Source organism: Syngnathus floridae, chromosome 2 (assembly GCF_059516105.1).
Source record: "Syngnathus floridae isolate MCC-2025c chromosome 2, RoL_Sflo_1.0, whole genome shotgun sequence".
Taxonomy (NCBI): Eukaryota; Metazoa; Chordata; class Actinopteri; order Syngnathiformes; family Syngnathidae; genus Syngnathus; species Syngnathus floridae.
Window position 1 is genome coordinate 18,981,536 of NC_142414.1, and position 21,168 is coordinate 19,002,703.

A 21,168-nucleotide genomic window follows, 5' to 3' on the forward strand; every position below is an offset into this window, starting at 1 on the left:
CCTGTCATGTCGAAACAGCCGACTTGTTAGTGGCACGGGCTCTTGCTTGGTAATATCTTGGTTCGATCCCAGGTGTGAGATGTACCTGTATGTGCTTTTATTGTGCAATTAACCCTTTATTTATTTCTTCTTTTTTTTTTTACCTCATGTAGTGTGTACCTATTGAAGTGTCCATGAGGTGTACCTACACATGTTGTCATATAAAGCAGTTAACCAAATGTCAGATTTTTATGTTTTAATTGGTGAATATAAAAACAAGGAAAAAAACACCAGACAAGTTTTAACATAAATGTTTATTAAAATAATAATAATAATAATAAAACTAAATTACTGCGCAATAACATCCTGCTCTCCACACCTTTTTTGAATTGTCCACACTGTTTGTACTATGTGTCCTCTCTGCATCCATTGCAGCCTGGTCATCCTAGAAGAGGGACCCTCCCATCTGTGGTCTCTTCTTGAGGTTTCTCATTTCCCCTAGCTGGAGTTTTGAGTTTTTCCTTGTCCTCTTGGGAGTTTAAGATCAGGGGATGTTTGAGAATATTTGCCATTTTTCACATGTCCTGAGTGTTGTTGTTAGTCACCTAAATGTTGAACAGAGGCTGTGATTTACCAAAGTCAAATTCCTTGTTTGGCACGCTCAAACGTGGCGAATAAAAACTCTTGAATCTTGAAATTTCAAACCAGCAATCCAATGTGAAATTACAGTAGATATATTGGATAACAATATTTAGGCGTATATATGCATACACGTTATTTAAAAACTACTACAAGTGTTATAAAATCAAGATTACCCAAAGAGAAGCATAATCTCCCCGTTTTTGCATAACGGCGCATCCCTTCATGCACTACAGTTAGCCGTTAGCTTGGAGAAAACGCGCATAAAAGTGGTGTTTCAGTGAGTGGTTCTTGCTTTCCTTGGCAAATCGTAATTCGACATTCTGGCTTACATAATTCACGCCAGGATGGAGACGCAACACGTTCACTGACTGATCCGTTGATGCACGGGAAGGAAGGCAGTCGACACATTGACTCGTTCGCGAACGGGAAAGTCAGGATTCGTTCCCTCACTGAGCAGTACTCGCGATGAACTGGAAATACAAATGGTTCACTCACAGATTCGTTCGTTGTGAACGGGAAATGCAATTCACGACTCGTTGGTGAACGGGAAGTTACGTCTTCTTCGTTTTGTTTTACGGCGAGGTGGCACCAGCTTCAATGCGCATTACCGGCACCTACTGGTTGAAGTCATATGAACTAAAAAAAGAACGATTCACTTTAGGAAGTGATTCGTTCACTCTCGTTCACTGAAAACAAAATCGTTCTTTTGAACGCATCGTTCACTCACGAGCCAACACTAACAGCAACACACACATAAACTGAGTATGTGCCGATGCCACAACATGAAATCTCAAGATTCTCCGATTTGCCATGCATGCATGATTAGCAAGTGGCTGACCAGGCCTTGCGCTAACTGACCTGTGGTTTGGCGATCCTGTTTACAATGCGATCGGTATTTAATGTTGGACAATTTCCCACGGCACAGCTGAACATCTCTCACGGCAACACTGGTCTTGGCTGTTCTAAAACACCAGCTCGTATACTTGATACATATTAGATGAGGTAAAAAAAAAAAAAAAAAAAAATCCCGTCATTTACTTCATATGGTTCACTATCGTTCACTGAAAAAATGTTCGTACTTTTGAACGAATCGTTCACTCACGAGCCAACAGTATCCTGGAGACGACACGTTGATTCGTTGAGAACAACACGCACACCCACGCGCGCACACATACTGTACACACAAGCACGCACTCAAGTTCATTTGTTGAGACGGTCGGCGTTCTCCGTCGGGGCACTTTCAGCAGACTTGCGGCAAACTTTTGGCATAGGCATGACGTTCCGGAGGATGAAGATGGTCAACTCGAATGGGCCGGACAGTTCAGCGGTGGCGGCGGCATCCTCCCCAGACAACGACGTCTATTTCCCGTCGTCCCAGTCGGACAGCTGCCAGCGGACGGCGCCGCTCCACAACGACCCATCGGAGGTTTACAACTATAAGACGCTGGCTTACTCCGGAGGCACTTTGCCCAGAAATTTGAGAAAGGTAAAATAATCACCGGTTTTTAATGGCTCTCCTTTGTCTACAAGAGAAATGTGTCAATTCAAAATTCTAAAGGAGTTAACGTATAGGCGTTGATTGAAGTGTGACTGCTCTCCGGCGATGAGTTCAATACTAAAAGGGGATCTAATGGTCCACGACTGAGATAAATATGTATTATTATAAGAGCAATGCCACTATTTACTTGGTGGGTGGGTTGTTGTTTGCTTGAACAATACTATCGACGATCACTCCACGTCATAATTATTTCAGTTGTATTTATGACGTCAATGGCAACACATACTTAGAAGTAGTATATTTTCAAAATATTATGTATTTGAAGATATAGTTAATATTCGGAGCAAACGTGTGCTTTTTAAACTTTCGCTCGTCCAACTGACGCTGTTTATAAATGATAATGCACACGTGACTTCAGACAAACCTCTCAACCGTTTTGCTTTGATGCATCACTGCACACACTAGAGTCAAAAAGTTGAACAGTTAGATGAGTGATGTAATTAGTATTTAACATGCTTAACTGTTTACAAAAAGGGATGATGTTTATTCATAAGTCCACTTCAGTCTATGGTCCTGCATTCTTCTCTAATTGCTCCTTGTTGAGTCTGCTACCTTATTTTCACATTTATTCATTCTAAATTCAATGGCAAATTGGGTGAATTTTGAGGTATATGTTCTCGACAGCAGCTGCAGCATGTTTTTTTCAGCCATGTTATTTATAAAGGACATCTACCGATGGCCAGAGTGACATAACCTTTATTAAGCATTGCGTAACGCTTGCTAACTATGCCACATTTTCCTGGCTGCTGTCCCTCATTTGACTCCAATGGTCATTTGTGTGCCAAATGGACATTTGGTTGCTGAGAAAGTGGACTTAAGCGTCCAAACTGGAGGGCAACAAGGGTGCATTGTAAGCATGTGAGGGGCAGTCCATCCCGCTGTAGCTCCCCCACATGTTGCCCCTGTGTGGGTTTTTGGGGAATAATAAATGCTCTCATTGAGAAGCCTGACAATTCTGTAAGTGTGGAGACTTAAAAGAAAGCAACAGTTTACGAGCTGGCACAAAGCGGCCTTTCATCAGAAAAGGACTGAGTTGGAACGAAGCTAAGAAGTGAAGCCTTGTGGACAGATACAGTCCGTATTTATTTTGGTGGGCCCTAGTCTCGACCCCGGCTTGGCTTCATGTACGTACTGTGAAAGACTCCACCTTTTTATCGTGGCTCCCTAGAGGTCTGAAAAGCCTGTAGACAGGTGAGGCTAGTCGAAATGTGAAACTAGCTTCTAGTTGAAGTAAACAAGCGGCAGTTCGACACACATTTTCAGTTTCAGTGTAAACTTTGGATGACTCAGCAGCCTAAAAATACACCCGTGTAGTGCACGTGCGCAGTGACCTGACAGACCGGTTCATGCGGTGTGCGTGTGTGTAGTAGGTGTGTCCAAGAAAGCCCCGGGGATACCCTTTTGAGTCAGGTGTCTGACGTGCTTGTTTCTCTTTTGTAGGCTGGCGGTTCGCAGAAATGGAAGCCACAAATACAGGCAACACCAGAACCACAAAGGTAAAAACGATTTGTAGGGAAAATAATTGAGGGCGCAAACCACACGGTTATGTCACTTACCGTAGAATCGCTAAGACTGTTCGGGGACATTGACGAAAACAAACCTTAACATTCTAAACTCTCCCCCAGTTTGAAATTCTGCTCCTTTCCAATCTGCTCTTCAGGAAGGTGGTGGTGCTGGAGAAAGCAGAGGAGCAAACATTTGGTTTTGAAATTCAGGTAAGTTGATTTTTATTTTTATTCTCCCCTATTTTAAAATCTTTGCAAGTGGATGTGAGATAAAGTGGCGCACTTTATTTACCAAAGTGTACGTCATATTGTTCTTTTTTTGGATGTTCTCCGCCCTTCCGACACCTACAGGAAGTGGTGAACTCGTGAGGCGCACTTGGGCTGCCATATTGGTCACTTGACATGGACCTTCCTGTTCCTTTTGTGATGTCCATTGATGTGCGTCACGGCGTGCTTGCGTTTATCAGGCGGCCCGGCCTGCTTGCTTGTGGGTTTTGTTCGTATCGCCACAAGAGGAAGTCTGCTGTGCCTCCACAGACAGATGCAATGGCGCACATGAGGAAGTCGCAGCAGTTGTTGTCATGACGACAAAACGTTTTGTTATCTATTGTGATCTTATGTAAGCGCAAGCAAATTCTAGCCTGATCGGAATAATTAAGAATGGTGCCACACACGGGCGCCGTTAGAGACATTTCTTTGACGATTTAAAACAATTCCCAGATAACTGTTGATAACATCAGTGTTCATTTGTGATGCACGCATAAAAACCTTGTTGAATGTAGATCTACTCACTAACAAACGCTAGTCATTCAAAAGACATTTTCCCTTATTAAAACTAAGTAAACCAATTGGACGGATGCGATGTCGTCCCTGCCAAGCGTCGCAACCACAAGAACCACAGTCACATCTGTAGAAGATTGTGTCAGGGCTTTTCGAGTCACCCCCCCATCTGATTCATTATTCCTTCAGTGTCCTAGAAAGAACTTCTCAAAGAAGCAGAAAGAAAAATGGCTTCCTAAATTAGGTGGTTGTCAAGTAAGCATATACACCAAATTTTGGCGTAGATCTCAGCATTTTCACTTTTGGCCGTTATAGTCTGCTTTCAGTATGGCCACCAAATGTGACAGCAAGCCTCCAAATCCAGCACCCAGTTTGCAAGGCTGAAGGGAAAGCTTATCAAACAAATGCCTAACGAGTCAGAGATGTTTAAGAAGGTTTTGCCTTGGCGGAGGTCAGCGCTCCACTGAGTGGCGTCTGTTTTGCCATGAAACCTTCACTGGCTGATTGTTGCGTGTTCAAGCCCTGTCCGTCCGTCTCTGTGTCTTGAGCCACATGGTCTGCGGTCCTCAGCTACGTCATCCTGTGATTGCGTTATCAGGGCAATGCCACATGGCGCCAACGTTTCCAGTGCAGTGACATCAATCATGGGGCGGAAGCCACACGCCACCAAAGAAGAAGTTATTTTTTCTTTTTCTACTTTTCAGCCTGACTGATGGAAGGCCTTGTGTGTCTTTCAGACTTACGGCTTGCATCATCAGGACCACAACACGGTGGAAATGTGCACATTTGTGTGCAAGGTGCACGACGACAGCCCAGCCCAGCTCGCAGGACTCAAAGTCGGTAAGTTGTTAAATTTAAGACAAGCTAAGGCTATCCCGGCTGACTTTGGACTGGTCACCCGGACTGGTCACCAATCAAACCCATGGCACACACTGACAAATCATGGAGACAAGCAAGCACATCTATGGACACTTTAGTGTCTGTCCTCAATTATTTTTAGTGGTGTTTACGGTCAGCATCTCTCACTCAGTATTAACACAAAATATTCGTTAGGAAATTGCTGCCATTTTTAATCACTCACTACCAATCCGTGATAGCTTGTGGTTTTTTTCCCACTAATCTCAGATGGGCTGAACAAAATGTGAATGTTCACAAGCTAGTCAGTCCGCCGTCCACTTCCTTCTTTCGATTACTACTTCAGTTTCACTTCCTAAATTCCTTTGCTGTGCTATTGTGCGAATGCACTAAATGAAGCCGAGGTAGCAAAATAACCTTTGGGACGGAAAAAAAAAGTCACGCTTCCCTTCTGTGATGCACATTTCTTATTCGTGTGTTGAATCAAAACAATCTCCATTGAATGTGTGCGCTGTCGCAGGGGAGACCATCGCAAGTGTGAACGAGGCCCCTGTGGAGGGATTTCGACACAAGGAGATTGTCCAGCTCATCAAGGCTTGCGGAAACACTCTCAGGTACAAACACGTTCAACACATAAACTGCACAGTTTTAAATGTTGTGATATTGTTTATAGTTCCCCACAAATTGATTCATATGCGGATGGACAGCACATAGAGAAGCAAATTCTTAAGGCTGTATTTACACTGCGGCACTCGCTTGCATCCTGCTGCTGTCGCTTGTAAATTTAGCGGTACCCGTCATGAAGCTTCAGCGGTAAGAGGCAAGTGGAACCGTCTGCGTCAGAGCGCAAGGATGGGGAAACACTTTACAAGTTTGACATCAAGGACTTAGAAAACGATCCTTTTGAACGCAGTCATATAAACACAGAAAATGGATATTGCCCACGTGTAAGTTGCTACTGACGTTACAGAAACAGAAAGCAGTACCGCATAGTCACAGTATTGACTCATACCATGAATGTTTAGTTTTGCGTCATAACGATATTGTTTATTGTATATTGTTTCTGCCTGATGAAAAGTGCTTTTGATACGGTTGAATGTCTCTTTCCCACACTTGTAGACGTCTTTTTTACTTAACCACTTCCTCTTTCGCCTGTTAAATCTTGTCGCCTTCTTCCCTTCAAGGCTGGAGACGATTTATAGTGACTCCATCCGGAAAGCCGAGCTGGAGGCGCGACTGCAGTATCTGAAGGTGAGTTGTCACGCCCGTAGGTCAGCGCACATACACAAATGTGCTGTGTTTAGACCCCATCCCCCATCCACACCTGTCTCTCACACCTGTTGCATCAGCATTTTCTCCAGCACGCTCTCTCGCATTCTTCCCGTCAAGTGGCCGAGCAGCGCCACTTTCCCCCTTAAAAGATCCCAGCAGCTGTGCTGTTAATCCCACCAGCCGCGGCAGCCTTCTCACGTACTAATCCAACTTTTTACAGATTAAGCGCCAGCCTCCTGCATTAGATGCACTTTAGCGATGGTCATTTCCAACTCTGGATGTTATATAAGAAGGCACCGACCGTTCCACTTAATTCTATTCAATTGTATTTATCCGCCAGCACTAAGATCAGTGATATTGAGGCACGCTTTACGCATAGAGCAGATGTAGAACAGATTACGATGCTGAAGCAAAAAAACAAAAAACTTGAAGAAGAAAGAAACCTTGAACAGACTCGGTGTGTGGCTGGGTTCAGATAGAGAAGCAGGACAGCACACAGAGAGACGAAAAGCGTTCATCGTCGCAGAGACGACTGACATCCGAACTGAAAATCAGGAAATGATGAGAACTGGAAGTTTGGCAGTCTGCTGTGGTTTCCATTGAGATTAAATGGGATTGTGTGCTTGGTCCTTTGCAGCAAACGCTTCATGAGAAGTGGGATGAGTATCGCTCGTTGATGGTGCAGGAGCAGAGGCTTGTTCACGGTAGGTCGCATCCTGTCTTTGTCAGCCAAACCTGCCCATGATTGTAAAAACTAAGATAGCAGTTTCAACTTGATGCTTTATTATTTTCCTCCAAGATGACACAGCTAACAGCATCTCCCTCCCACCTATGCCAGGTATCGTGATGAGCGACGCCTCCGTGTACGAGTCCCTGGAGTCGGCGGGCGTGTACGGCAGCCTGGGAGCGCCCAGCCCGGCCGCCCGCCGCTCCCCGCACTGCACCGGCAGCACCAGCAGCAGCGCCAGCGTCCTCAGCACGGCCACCGAAGACGACCCCCTGTACCAGACGTGCCTTTATCACGCCGGCGACTCAGATGCCGACGAGAGCAAAAGGCACAAACAGCAGGCGGCCAGGAAGCAGCGCCTGCGGCCCGCCAGCGAGCTCTTTGCATCAGCCAAGACGCAGTTGACGCGCAGCGCCAGCACTCGCAGCTACACACGCGGGCCGGTATCGCCACCCGCCGCTCCCGGCAAGCCACCAGTCTTCAGCTCGTTGCAGAGGAAACACAGAAGCTTCCGGAGGCACTTGCTCAAGTTCATCCCGGGCTTGAACAGGCCACTGGAGGAGGAGGAGAGCAAACTGTGACATCACTTCCTCTTAAGACTGTCTGGTCCAAAAAAATCCTCAAAAAGCGTCAACCGACCAAAGGCTGTTAGCCAGCCGCCAGTGTTCCAAAGCTGTATAGAACTTTTAAGTTGACTTTTGTGATTTAAGTTATTTATTTATTTTCAAATGTGTCTGGCTTTAAGTCAACGATGAAGATTTTTGTTTGGTTTTCCTGCATGCACCAACCTTAATAGTGACAGCTGACCAATCATTTCAGTTTGATGTTTGCTTCAGAAGAATGTTCTATTTTTTACTGCCAAAAATATTGTTCCAAAAAAATAAAGAGACAATTTCGATTAATGCCGGGCTATTTTTTTATTACTTCAATGAACTGCATTAAATCATTGTCGATCTGCATCATCATGACAGTTCATCCTTCTGAGAAAATAAGCTGGGTGAATTTGGGAAGCGGAAAAATGGCAACCGTACAGTCTGATGGTATCATACAATATGGGACTGCGTATTTAGAAAAGTGTGACCTCACTTAACATTCCATTCCAATTGTAACACAAAAGTAGCAGTTTGACCAAATGGCTACCAGTGATTCATTGAGGTGCTCAAATACAAAGGGGACGGCCAGTGGATTTATGTCTACAACTTAGGATTTCTATATTTGTAAAAATGTTGGAGCATCATGTGGTGCTGTTAAAAATATTGATGCACGTGGTCGCCATCCCAAGAGTTCAGCAAGTGGTGGCTCGGGGGAAGTTTAATAATGCATGTGAGGTGTGCAGAATGGAAGCTCTTGTATCAACGCTGACACACTTTATTGTCAGGAGGAATGTGGAGAGGAAGGCATGACCCTGAATTCCAACCACAGCCACTTTCTTTCTTCCAGCTCTCCATTCCACCTCTTCCCATATTCCCATGGCTGCTTCTGTGTATGTGTTGGAAAGCTTTTCATTCTCAGCTGACCCGTAAGGTCACAGCGGTCGCTCTCATTTGGTTCAGCACCGCTGAGCCCTTTTGTCAGCAGGTTGACCATGGCGAAGGGACGCTATGTGGCCATGTGTTTTCGCCGGACCTCCTCCCACATACAAACACACGCCTCCGACATTCTTTGCACATTAACAGAGACAATGCAGTGAGGTGTTACACTGCGGAATGCTAACGAGGCCCTGATTAGGCTAGTAATGCTTCTCATTACATCTGAATGGGCTGTTAAGGGCCTGCTCGAGTCCACGGGGGTCTAGTCCGGAATACGTTTGTGAATGTTTGAATGGCACCCTGCAGTGAAAGCTCAGCTGTTGACCAAAGACAAATGAAGCCCAGCTAAACGTGTGTGGCGGCCTCTTTGTGCACCAGCAAAATGACTCCTTTAAGTTTCCCACATTGGCTCAATATCCCACTTTAGGAATGCAGTGACCCACGCAAGCAAACACGAGTGCAAAACCCCCTGCCTAGAAATAGGTTGAGAAGTTGTGGTGAAGTTCTTAAAAACATTCATGCGTAAAATTAATACAAAATGTATTCTATACGAAAGTGAAGCATTTTGGGACAAATAAACAGTAACAAGCCTGCTCTTAAAACTAATTGAAGCTAATTGAAATGAAACCATGAAAGTCAAAACTATTCAAACTCTGCCCAGGAGTATTGAACCAAACTGGAAAAGCCAATGTCGTTCATGAAAAACAGTTTTAATGAAGATTTTGAGCTTTACTTACATTATAAGCATGCTGTTTTATATTAGTTCTACCCCAATGTGTGATGCAGGATGTGTGTAACCAATGTGTCCGGATAGCCGCCATGAAGATAAGATAAAAAGGGTAGAAAAAATAATATGCATATGTGTCGTCATGGAGACATAAATGGGCATAATAAAATGGGCAAATAAGGAACTAAGCTGTAAACAGTTGACTGCTAAAACCATAAAAAGCACTTCCACACATATGTGGCATAAGTAGTAAGGAACTGTAAGCTACATTAGCGACTGCAGACATTTCTTGTCAAAATGCTATGAAATTAATGGGAATCGAGCTGCCATAAAATCTGATTACATGATCGTCTTTAAAGGATGTCAGAGATAATCAACTTCACAATAATCGCTGGACCTGAACATCAGCGGATATTTGTGACCGGCCGAGAGATGAAATTGTGACATTCTGAAGAGATGTCAGTCATCTTGTATTGAGTACCATTGAAAATCTCAAGGGCCTTTGCTTGGAAATCAAACATTTCCTGACTTGAAGATAAGGCAAACATGCCAAGAATTGGTTCCTGCTATGAATCAATGGGGTACTTGCTCTGACAGGAAAATTCAACAAAAACTGTTCAAAACTTAAAGACTTGTCGAGCGCTAACAGTGAAATGAAAACTGCACGTTCATTTCAAGGCCTCGAGTAGACTTTTGGACTCACGAGAGGAAACTGAACTGCTGCCTCAGCTTTTCCGATGAACGCTCGCTTCGGCACTCTCTAAGATCGGCGTTGTTGGCCTTCCCACGTGTGACGTAACACATCTGTGTTTGATCTCGTACTACTATACACATTTGCGGCACTGAATTGTTTGGGAGCCGTCAGGCAACTCAAAAAGAAGAGACATTCCTTGCAAGACAATAACATCCATAATGTGGAAAGGGAGGGTTTCTGCTTTGAAAGAAGCATCAAGCTAAAAAGCCATCCGTCTCTGGAGGATTGTCTGCTGATAACAATGCCCTGACCTCTCCTGCCCCAAAGATCGCCTCATTCATGGGGAAGAGTGGCCGACCCTAACGAGCTGTTTTGCCACAGGACAAGTAAACATCTCATTGGTATGCAGGATGCTCGTTTCATTAGAACCACATCCAGCAACAACAGCCCCCAGAGAACGCACCCACTATTGCATTTATGCGTAATTAGAAGGACTTTGCACCTACGCTCCATGTTGACTTAAAGAAGCCTTTTGGATGAAAGGTGCAACTTCTTCAACAAAGAAGATGCTAGATGCTTTGATTCAACTTTTGCTGATTCGCACTCTGTTGATACAACCATACTTCATTTAAGGAAAAACAAGTCATTGTGTGGCAGAGGCGGTTCTCCGGGGTGGTAAGCATACCTAACCCTACTTATCATACCTATCATACCCAACCCTAACCAGATCATACCTAACCCCACATATCATACCTATCATATCCAACCCTAACCAGATCATACCTAACCCTACCTATCATACTTATCATACCTAAGCCCTAACCCTAACCTTATCATAGCAAAGCCTACCTATCATACCCAACCCTGACCTCTAACCCTAACCTGATCATACTCATCATACATACATAACCCTATGAAGATCGTTTTTTGTATCATTTGGATGATATTGTGTAGCTACGAGAAGTGACCAAAATATTAGGAACAGCAGCTGTGCAACCACGTCAACAATAAATATTGTTACATGTTAGGTGAAAAAATATCACGATTATATTTGTGAGTGTCAGTTCAGTTTAAATTTCAAAGGTTAGATGTTGTATAGTTCTTGACACGCGCTTATCTTAAAACACTGTGTACAGCTGTTGCTCATACCCTTTTGAAGATGGAGGTAGAATGTCCAACATGGAGGCAAGCAGACATGCAGGCAGAGGGAGCAAGGCAATGGCAAGCAGGCAAGGGTGGTAGGCCAGACAAGGGAAGGCAGGCAGGCAAGCAGGTGGCACACAGGTGCAAATCCAAATTGTTTGTAATCCAACTAAGGTTTCAACATAAAGGGTTCCAAGAAGTAAACTAAAGTTTGTTTTCTAAGTTCAAAGTTTTCAAGTTCCCAAAAAATACAAGCTTGGAACAGGCTTGATGTAGTTTGAAGCGGCCTTTGAGCAGTAAAAAATTATATCATTACTATTTTCTTTCTTTGTCTAACTGGGACTGGCTGAGACTGACTACTAAGTGAGAGCAGCCATCTTTACCTGATCAGGTGACTAACCAGGTGACCAAAGGCTTTGTCAAATGTCAAATGTCCATGGCCCAAGGCCAGCAAATCTTAAACAAAAATAAGAATTTAGGCCAAGGAAACCAAATTGGCTCCAACAATATTGACATATTAAATTGTAGAGCTTTTTATATGCATGTCTTTAACTGTCATGTATGACCATGCATGGGTATACTTTGGAGTTCCAACCATTTATGATACCAGCAAATTAGGTGAGACTTCATCTGAGTGAGCAATGACAAGATGAACTGATGTGATTTGCTTTGTCTTTGTCTCCTGTGTGTTTGGGGATGTCCCAAACAGAATGGCGCCTCTGATGACAAAGACCAGGAAACGGAACATCTTGTGACACAAGAGGTTGTCCCGCACAATAAGATCAAGACACTTTATGAAATGTCATCTACATATATGCAGTGGGATTTTGTCAGCATGTCTGTTTTACAGTCAAGATCCTGGGTTTGCTCTTGCTCTCCACATGCATGTGCGTTTTTCTTCAGGGGGCTCCAGCTGCCTCCCATACCCCCAAAACATGCGTGCTTGGTTCAGTGAAGACTAAAGACATCTGTCGAGTTTCATTACTGTCGGTCAAGCGTTGAGTAGCTTTATTTTGGTTCATTTTTGGCAACAGGGTGCATCTGAAATAAAAATCAAACTGATATGATCTCTTAGGAGGAAAGAAAATGACTTAAATGAGAAGAACTTACAAGGTTGTATTTCAATGTTTCCAACAAATCATTTAATTAAGCTAAATGTGTGTACCATGGGAAAAAAAATTACATAATGCCCACTTGTGTTTGTGTGTATGTGTGTGCGTGTGTGTGTGTGTGTGTGTGTGTGTGTGTGTGTGTGTGTGTGTGCGTGCATGCAAAAAAAGAGCGTCTTCAAAGACAATAGCAGGAAGTGTCCTGGGGTCGATCTCAAAATACAGCAGGCTCGCTTTGAGGCTTTCCCCACAGAAAGACAACAAAGTTAGCCGAGATGTCACTTATTAAAATTATTATGACAGATTGTTCATGAAAACATTTGGTACAGCGCGACACCTTTTGTTCATCATGTCTTTTTCCGGTCTTTAAGGCAGGAAGCTCTGGCTATCAGCCTGTTCTCGTCGAGGACAGAACAAATAAAACATGCGTGAAAGCGGAGCGCATTGTCCTATTGTGCTGGTGTCGAGCCCCCTCAATTCATACAAGTCCAAAATGAAATCAACATGGCAGCCCTGGAGTGGCGAGGCCTTCCGGAATGCTGCAGGCTAGAGGATATTGAGTCACGGTCTTTCGGAAATGTTGAGAGGATGGAGCCAGCTGGGATATATCTGTGTCCTTTTCCAAGAAACATTCAAAGAGTGCAGAGGAAACATTATCTCGACGCTGACGTGGAGCTTCATAAAATACACTGGTGTGATCAGTCCCACAAATCTTGATGTTTTCACAGTGCACATATGTTGAGCAGACGAGTCTACCGCTCAAAAGGTTCACTTTTGAAAACCAATTCCAATGGTGGCCTAGACTTTTCCACAGTAGTCAAATCCTCAGAAAAAGTGCATGGATTCTTCCTTGGCCCGTGCACCACACACTTTTGTGTCTAATCCTGCTTACCGTACGTGTGCTGCCATTTACAAATTGACTATGTCAACATGGCTGCTGCGGAAAAGTGCTTAAAACAACAAAGTTGAAAGTGGACTAAGATGTTTGCACAGTTGGTTTGAATTTGGTTGAAGTTCATAAAGGAAGAGCTTCATAGAAGAATGAGTTCACCAAGCAGCCATTATCACTTTCCAGATGAGTGGCAGCTGTGCTTGTACTGTTGGACATTTTTTCCCCACACCGCCACAAGTTTCTTCTAGCGTGGAAGAGGCAAAGCTTGGCATTGTTTTGACTTCACCCTTTTGGACATGTACAAGTCTCCCTGCTCATAGCGGTCCAGGAAACTTTGAGGCAATAGCGAGTGTATGTGAAAAACAAGCCCCCCTTCCCTAAAAAAATGCAATAAGGAAAAATGTGGAGACGAAAAAGAAGGAGGAGCGCCAACATATGTGAGTCAGCGATGGCGACTCTCCCAGGCAGGCCTGGAGTAGACGCAAAACAAAAACAGTCCATCCGAGGCCTGCGAGGACACGCTGGAGTTTCCTGGACATGTTCTGCTCTGCCTTCAAGTGTTCACCAAGCTTCCTGATGCTTTTTCCTGTATATTTTAGAAAACATTGCCCGCCCTTGACAGAGTCGTTGCTCGTAAGCGACGCAAAACTGAGCCGGGAATCAGTGCAAACGTGTTCCAAGTGTATTGAAAGTATCATGAGTATAGAAGAAGCATATAAAAGCTCTGTTTTGTTCTTTGGACCTCATCTGTTTCTCCCTACTAAAACAGTATACTGGCAATGCAGTCAAGCCACAGTCAGTTTCCAATCTTTTTGTTACAAAGCCAAAAAATATCTATATAAAAATTGCTGATAAAGATTCATAATGTATCATTTTTGGGGGCAATTCAGGGCCCTCGTGGCCCCCCTCTAGCTCCGCCCGTGTTCAGAGCTGGACCAGAGCTGGACATCCCTTTTGTAAAGGGGCACACCAGGGCACTTGTCAGTCATATGTTCCAATATTTACCGTATGTAATGTAAAAGGACTTCGGGAACCCACTGGTGGCCTCTGTGCAGCCCAGTGTGGAGGAATGTGCAAGTGGGAGAGTCTCAAAAATGGGAGGGGGGGCATTCTTGTCACTCACACAGAGAAGACATTGTTCTGCCGGGTGACAAGAAGGAGCACGGTGACAAAAGCGTATTATTCAGCATGTGCGCACTTCGAGATGTCTGATGTCAGCACGCAGCCTGCTTTGACGCTGCTTCGACGTTAACCCTGAATGCTGCCAAATTTATAGCTCACTAATTCATGTCTACGTAGATGAAAATCTGAACTTGTTTCCCTGAGTATAAATGTATTTCGTTCCTGATAAACTACAGACATAATTGCATGTTTAAAAGAGAATTATTGTCATGAGCGCCAGGTAATTTTTTGTGGTAAATGTCGAGTTATCTATAAACAAAGGCATGGTTGTTGCATTGTTTAAAATTTATATTACGTATTTATTTTCAAGGCAGCATATTATTTATGTTTAATATGAATGTGAGTGAAAAAAAAGATAACGTGAAAAAAAGGAAATCAAATAAAATTATTTTTGTAATTGTGTTATGTTCTACTTTTGGAGATTCACCAGGCCATCTGAATACTTGAAGTTTTGATGTATGATGAAAGGGTTCAGCGTTACAAAAGTTTAAAAAAAAAAAAAAGGTTGGATCTTCAGTTTCTGTCAAGAGAAAATGAAGCACGCTTCTCCTTCGATTAGAGTTCATTCCCAAAATGTGGACGTTTTAGGTCAGCCCAGTTGTGCAGTCATGTAGTTATACTGCCCTCTAGTGTTCAATGAACGGCTGCCTGGTCGCATTTTACCACCGTAGAGCTGACGTCACAAGTGACTTTTTTTTTGTTGTCGCCTGATTGCGTTGAGATAAACCAGCAATTTAGAGAACGTGTTTTGTGTCATAATTGCAGAGGACTGATGTTTCACTGTTTTCCACTAGTCGTGCATCTTCATTCGTATTTATTCATTCATGTAAGGCAGCAGAATTATAATTTCAGTGGTTTATTTTTAGTGGACTCTGGTCTGTCAGTCCTTCTCACTTCGTCTCTCCCACACAGCTACAGCCAAAATATAATTAATGTAAACGGAATTAGGAGACAAATGCAAAATGCCTAAGGAGTTTCCCGAGTAGGTCAAAGGTGCTTATAACTGGAGTAAAATTTTAGTCATTCAATACAAATATTAAACAAATGCAAAACTTGAGTACAAATACTGAAACAATTTAAATTTTAATGTCAACTGTTTCACTGAATTTGACATGAAAACCAGCCCAAGTTGTGTTGGCAAAATGTAACTTCGACCCTGAACAGGACTGAGATTATGGTCTCTGTCATCATTCTTCTTATACCCCTCGCCCACCAGCAGAGGGAGCAGTTGACTTTAAAGTGAGTAGGAAGTCTACGTGGTGCGATTTATCAAGCTGATGTGGCATTTTGTATCGCAGTTGCAGGGAGTTAATGCAGAAACATTAAGAATCACTCATAAAAACAAGACTTCTTCACATGCCATTTAATCAAACTTTATTTAAACAGACCAACTCATTGGAATGCTATGGAATTTTTTTCTGTTTATCACTCGAGTGCCTTTTAATATTCTTCTCCTTCCTCCTCTCCGTCACCCTCAACGGAGTCGACTCCAACCTCCTCGTAATCCTTCTCCAGAGCCGCCATGTCTTCTCTGGCCTCGGAAAACTCGCCCTCCTCCATGCCCTCGCCAACGTACCAGTGCACGAAGGCGCGCTTGGCGTACATCAGGTCAAACTTGTGGTCAAGGCGGGCCCAGGCCTCGGCGATGGCGGTGGTATTGCTCAACATGCACACGGCCCTCTGGACCTTGGCCAGGTCACCACCGGGAACTACGGTGGGAGGTTGGTAGTTGATGCCCACCTTGAAACCTGTGGGGCACCAGTCCACAAACTGGATGCTGCGCTTGGTTTTGATAGCGGCGATAGCTGCGTTGACATCTTTGGGCACCACATCGCCACGGTACAAGAGGCAGCATGCCATGTACTTGCCATGGCGAGGGTCACATTTGACCATCTGGTTGGCGGGCTCGAAGCAGGCATTGGTGATTTCCGCCACAGAGAGCTGCTCGTGGTACGCCTTCTCAGTGGAGATGACTGGAGCGTAGGTGGCCAGGGGGAAGTGGATACGGGGGTAGGGCACTAAATTGGTCTGGAACTCTGTCAGGTCAACATTGAGGGCACCATCAAAGCGAAGGGAGGCTGTGATGGAGGACACGATCTGGCCAATCAACCGGTTCAGGTTGGTGTAAGTGGGACGCTCGATGTCGAGGTTCCTGCGGCAGATGTCGTAGATGGCCTCGTTGTCGACCATGAAAGCACAGTCGGAGTGCTCAAGAGTGGTGTGAGTGGTCAGGATGGAGTTGTAGGGCTCCACCACAGCGGTAGACACCTGGGGAGCTGGGTAGATAGAGAACTCCAGCTTGGACTTCTTGCCGTAGTCTACGGAGAGACGCTCCATCAGCAGGGAGGTGAAACCTGAACCGGTGCCACCTCCGAAGCTGTGGAACACCAAGAAGCCCTGCAGGCCAGTGCACTGGTCGGCCTGACAACACAAAGACGAGGACAATACATTAGCATTCTGGCTTCCTGCCTCGGTCCAAAACCATGTTGTTTCCAAAGTTACGCACCAGTTTGCGGATCCTGTCCAGCACCAGGTCAATGATCTCCTTGCCTATTGTGTAGTGTCCACGGGCGTAGTTGTTGGCGGCGTCCTCCTTGCCTGTGATCAGCTGCTCAGGGTGGAAAAGCTGGCGGTAGGTTCCAGTGCGTACCTCATCTTAGAAAAATCCATAAAAATGACTTTACACATCATATCACGTATCAAACGAACTGTTTTGTAGAGCAAAGGCTTTACCGATGACAGTGGGCTCCAGGTCCACAAAGACAGCTCTGGGGACATGTTTTCCAGCTCCAGTCTCGCTGAAGAAGGTGTTGAAGGAATCATCTCCACCCCCAATTGTCTTGTCACTGGGCATCTGTCCGTCTGGCTGGATGCCGTGCTCCAGGCAATAAAGTTCCCAGCATGCATTGCCGATCTGAACACCAGCTTGGCCAACGTGGATGGAAATACACTCGCGCTGTGAGGGGAGGAATGTAAAAAATTAAATCCTTTAAAAAAAAAAAGTCCAAATAGCTTACAATATGTAACCACAGCTGGATTGTTTAACTTTTTTTTTCTTTCAACAATAAAAATGTCCACTATTCCGGGGCAGTTTACTGCATACATTTATTTGTACTCTTGCCACTTCAGCACGTGACGTGTGAGGTTGGTGAACCTTGAGCTGACTGTTGGTCAGCGTTCAATGACTAGCATGCATTTGACATGGTGACAGGGCGCTGCCTAATCACAAAACCCTGCTGCCCCCACCTCCACCCTCATCCATCCATCCTCTCCCGGGATTGGGTGACTCTGGGCGTGAGCCGTATAATGCAAACGCTGTGCTCATGATTACCGATCTAAACGCGCAAGTCTTTAATTAAGGTCTGCGTAGACCGATTTGACTTCGAATTCACGGGACTTGAGAAAATGGCCAGTCGGTCTTTGAAGCGAAAATCAAAAGTACGGTGTGAGCAACCATCTGCGTCAGTCATCTTTCTACATGTCCACCCAATAAGCTATTTATATCAAATGTTACATATATTTGAAGACAATTCATGACGAACTGAGTCACCAAATGTAAACCTTAGTTTGAAAAAAAAAAAATCGACATTTATTTCAACCCCATCTCGTACCCGACACCGATGGGACACAAAAACGCCAATTATAATCATCAACTCATGGAAGTTTTTAAAACCACTCTTACCATTTTGCTTTTCTTGAGGGGTCAATCGAGGAGGTTACAACAAGGAAGTCCGTTGAGGAATTGTCTTACAATCCGACTGTTACGCGGTCGATGTAAGACATTATGGCGCACCCGGGAACTCGAGACAGTATTTATACTGACGCGACCTCGCGCCGCCGGTTGCTGTGTCACCATTGGCTGATCAGAGGCGCGGCGACTTCAAGTGCTCTCCTATTAGTGGACAGATGCCTGTCAGTCAACTATCCGTGGCTTTCCATTGGCTGATCTCAGTAGCGGTCACACAAGCACCCTCCCTGGCCCCACCCGGCTTTGTGCAGAAAGCATGGCTAGCTGAGGGGAAAATGCTGCGTAATTTCAACGTGATGCTACCAGAAGACAGGCCTCAAACCATTAGGTGAAAGTACAATGTTGCATAATCTCACAAAAGACAAATCATTTAAAAGCCTTTTGAGGACTTTTACCATTTCCTTGACATGGAACTTGATGTTCATGTACTCATGACACTGTTGTAATAAGTATCTGGCTTACAAGAACAACCCGAGCATGCTCGTAGAATTATTGTGTCTTTTCCATCTGTAGAATTATTGTGTCTTTTTCATGTGTCACCACAGAGAACCACTCAAATAGCTTGCTTGGTGCAGTTGTCAGGATTCTTTTTTTTTTCATCTGGATTTGACTGGTGGAGGTTTGGCATTGGGTCACTCACTGGTGCTGGAATCAAAGCCACGTAGACTGAATGAAAGGCAGCTGCATTTACAACTTATGGCAAGGATATGGAATAAATGCTCAAACGAGTAGTATTCGTACTTCTAGTTACACAAGGCGGAACTAGCAAGAATGTATCATTTACTATTATCCTCCAAGTAAAGGATAAAAATATAGATGAAGGTCCATGTACTAGAACGACTTGTCTTCATTATTAAGACAAACTAGTACTTGTTGAAAGACTATGGTGTGCAAGTAGAGCGTGTACTATTTGTAACATTTTGTTCCATCACTTGTGCCACTTTTGGCCTACTAGTATGCAATTAAACCTAAAGCTGTGTTGCTTTAGACATTACACATACTTGTATCCTCTTTATCAAGCATATGTAATAAATGCTCAAATGTCTTTCCATTCACATTAGTTAAATGAACAAGGTATTCACAATGTAATGAAAACACCTGAAACACCTTTTTAAAAATAGCATCACATGAACATCATTATTTTTTTTTTTTTTTGAATGTATAACTTTTATGTATCGATGGTATTTGATGTTCAGGCAAGCAGCAATACTGATCTGCTGAGTTTCGTGCATAATACATGTCATTGATTTGCTAAGGAAATATCCATTAGGCGGTTCAGTCCACCCAAGCTCCGATTAAAGTTATCCTACATTAGCGATCATTTGATTGTCCGCACTCACACGCTTGTGAAACATCATTTGCAATACATAGATAATCCATGATTATCAAGTAAACAACGCCTCTGTTTCTAGTCCCAGACTGATTTCGTGACCAATCTTTGTTTCCAAAGGCTTTAGCTGACAAATGAGGTCATCCAGTCCAGTCATATACCAGCACAGATGGCCCAACCCCCATTCCTCCTCCCAAGATTTAACGGTTGCTAGGGATGAATAGTGCCGTTGCCTAGACACAGCCCCAGTATCCGCATAAGACCGCCTTTATCTGGTTGTCACGTGACCCAGTTTAAATAGCAGCAACCCTGCAGCAGCTGCCCTGCTAGACTGAGGCTGCTTCCTGACTCATTTACGCTAATGTCCTCATCTCAAAAATGCTTGTACTTATTCCGCTTTTTAGAACCGCGTTCAATACATTGTGGTGAATATACAGTACTATAGAAAGACTGCATGGTCAAGGCAGCACATGGTGTAAAATAGTTCATAAACATTGATACTGTTGAATAGCTTGGTGCCTTGGTTGCTGACAACAAAGAAATTCTTTGACAAGTTGCCCCAAGGCCTACAATTTTCTGCCTTTGAATCTGATGCATCTAAAAATAGAAATTCAATGCCGCTTAGACGTTCTATATTAGGTGACTCACTTTAGTAAATTACTGTACTCATGTTAGAAATCCTACGTCTTGTGTTGTTTTACTTATTTTATGTTGACCTTATGCAGTATAATGCAGATCTTAGCCAATGTTAAACTTTCATCCAAAATGAAAATAAAGCAGAACACATGCAAAAGTTACTCGTAAATAAGATCTCGTGCTTGCATATTTGTCAAGCTTAGCTCATTATGGTTTGGGTTGTACAATGGAGAGAAGACTTGTAGTGACTTGATCTGAATTTAGCGCGTTTGGCTGATTTACATTATATTCATCCCCGCATGGATAATTTGCCTGTTGTGCAATTCATTTGCAGTCCAACAATAATCATAATAATAATCTATTTTTATATACATATTAATAATGGTAAAATGTTTAAAATGTTGTTTGTATGTACAGTTCTATAATTTCCATCATTGCTATAGAGAAAATGCCAAAACCAAATAAATTGAAGGCAGACCCATATTAAGAACTAACAATGTCACAATATTCTGTTTTCCTTGTTTACGTTGTGGAAATCAGTACAACACAAAAATCATCCCATTTTTCTACTGCAAGGCGAAAATGTGATCTATTGCTGTTTAATATAGTTGTGCTGTGCTTAATGGAAAAAGTGCCGCCCGGGGAATAGGGTCATGTTCTCTTTGCTCAATTCAGCGCAGTCGCTTTGGTGCCAGGAAAGGACCACTCCCATCTTTTTAGCATTCTAGTCTCGGAGTGCAGCTGCTCCCCTTTGCCACAGCTGCTGACATGAAGGAGGAGGAGAGAATGTTCTCGAGTCTTCACTTCCTGTCTACTGGTCTGTCTGTCTGTCTGTCTGTCTCTCTCTCTCTCTCTCTCTC

General features: G+C 43.8%; 2 protein-coding genes across 2 annotated transcripts; one reads left to right on the plus strand and one right to left on the minus strand.

Annotated features, from left to right (window-relative positions):
* Positions 1-1,740: 1,740 nt before the first annotated feature.
* tamalin (trafficking regulator and scaffold protein tamalin) lies at positions 1,741-8,220 on the plus strand. The gene is made up of 8 exons (XM_088369499.1): positions 1,741-2,107; positions 3,620-3,675; positions 3,840-3,894; positions 5,202-5,304; positions 5,840-5,933; positions 6,504-6,570; positions 7,229-7,295; positions 7,430-8,220. The coding sequence occupies exons 1-8, from the start codon at positions 1,895-1,897 to the stop codon at positions 7,897-7,899; spliced, it is 1,125 nt and encodes a 374-aa protein (XP_088225625.1). The 5' UTR covers positions 1,741-1,894; the 3' UTR covers positions 7,900-8,220.
* Positions 8,221-15,951: 7,731 nt separating this feature from the next.
* LOC148402429 (tubulin alpha-1A chain-like) lies at positions 15,952-18,436 on the minus strand. The gene is made up of 4 exons (XM_088368615.1): positions 18,277-18,436; positions 17,328-17,550; positions 17,101-17,249; positions 15,952-17,015 (listed from the first exon to the last, which is right to left on the minus strand). Exons 1-4 carry the CDS (start codon positions 18,277-18,279, stop codon positions 16,035-16,037), a joined length of 1,356 nt encoding a protein of 451 aa, XP_088224741.1. The 5' UTR covers positions 18,280-18,436; the 3' UTR covers positions 15,952-16,034.
* Between the last annotated feature and the right edge of the window lie 2,732 nt (positions 18,437-21,168).

Bases quoted from the DNA above. Each gene is read 5' to 3' on its own strand.
- tamalin (XM_088369499.1), top strand. From the start codon at position 1,895: ATGACGTTCCGGAGGATGAAGATGGTCAACTCGAATGGGCCGGACAGT. The intron at 5,305-5,839 runs GTAAGTTGTTAA...GCGCTGTCGCAG, and splicing joins GCTCGCAGGACTCAAAGTCG to GGGAGACCATCGCAAGTGTG. The intron at 5,934-6,503 runs GTACAAACACGT...CTTCCCTTCAAG, and splicing joins GCTTGCGGAAACACTCTCAG to GCTGGAGACGATTTATAGTG.
- LOC148402429 (XM_088368615.1), bottom strand. The intron at 17,250-17,327 runs GTAAAGCCTTTG...GATTTTTCTAAG, and splicing joins CCTGGAGCCCACTGTCATCG to ATGAGGTACGCACTGGAACC. The intron at 17,016-17,100 runs GTGCGTAACTTT...TTGTGTTGTCAG, and splicing joins TGGACAGGATCCGCAAACTG to GCCGACCAGTGCACTGGCCT.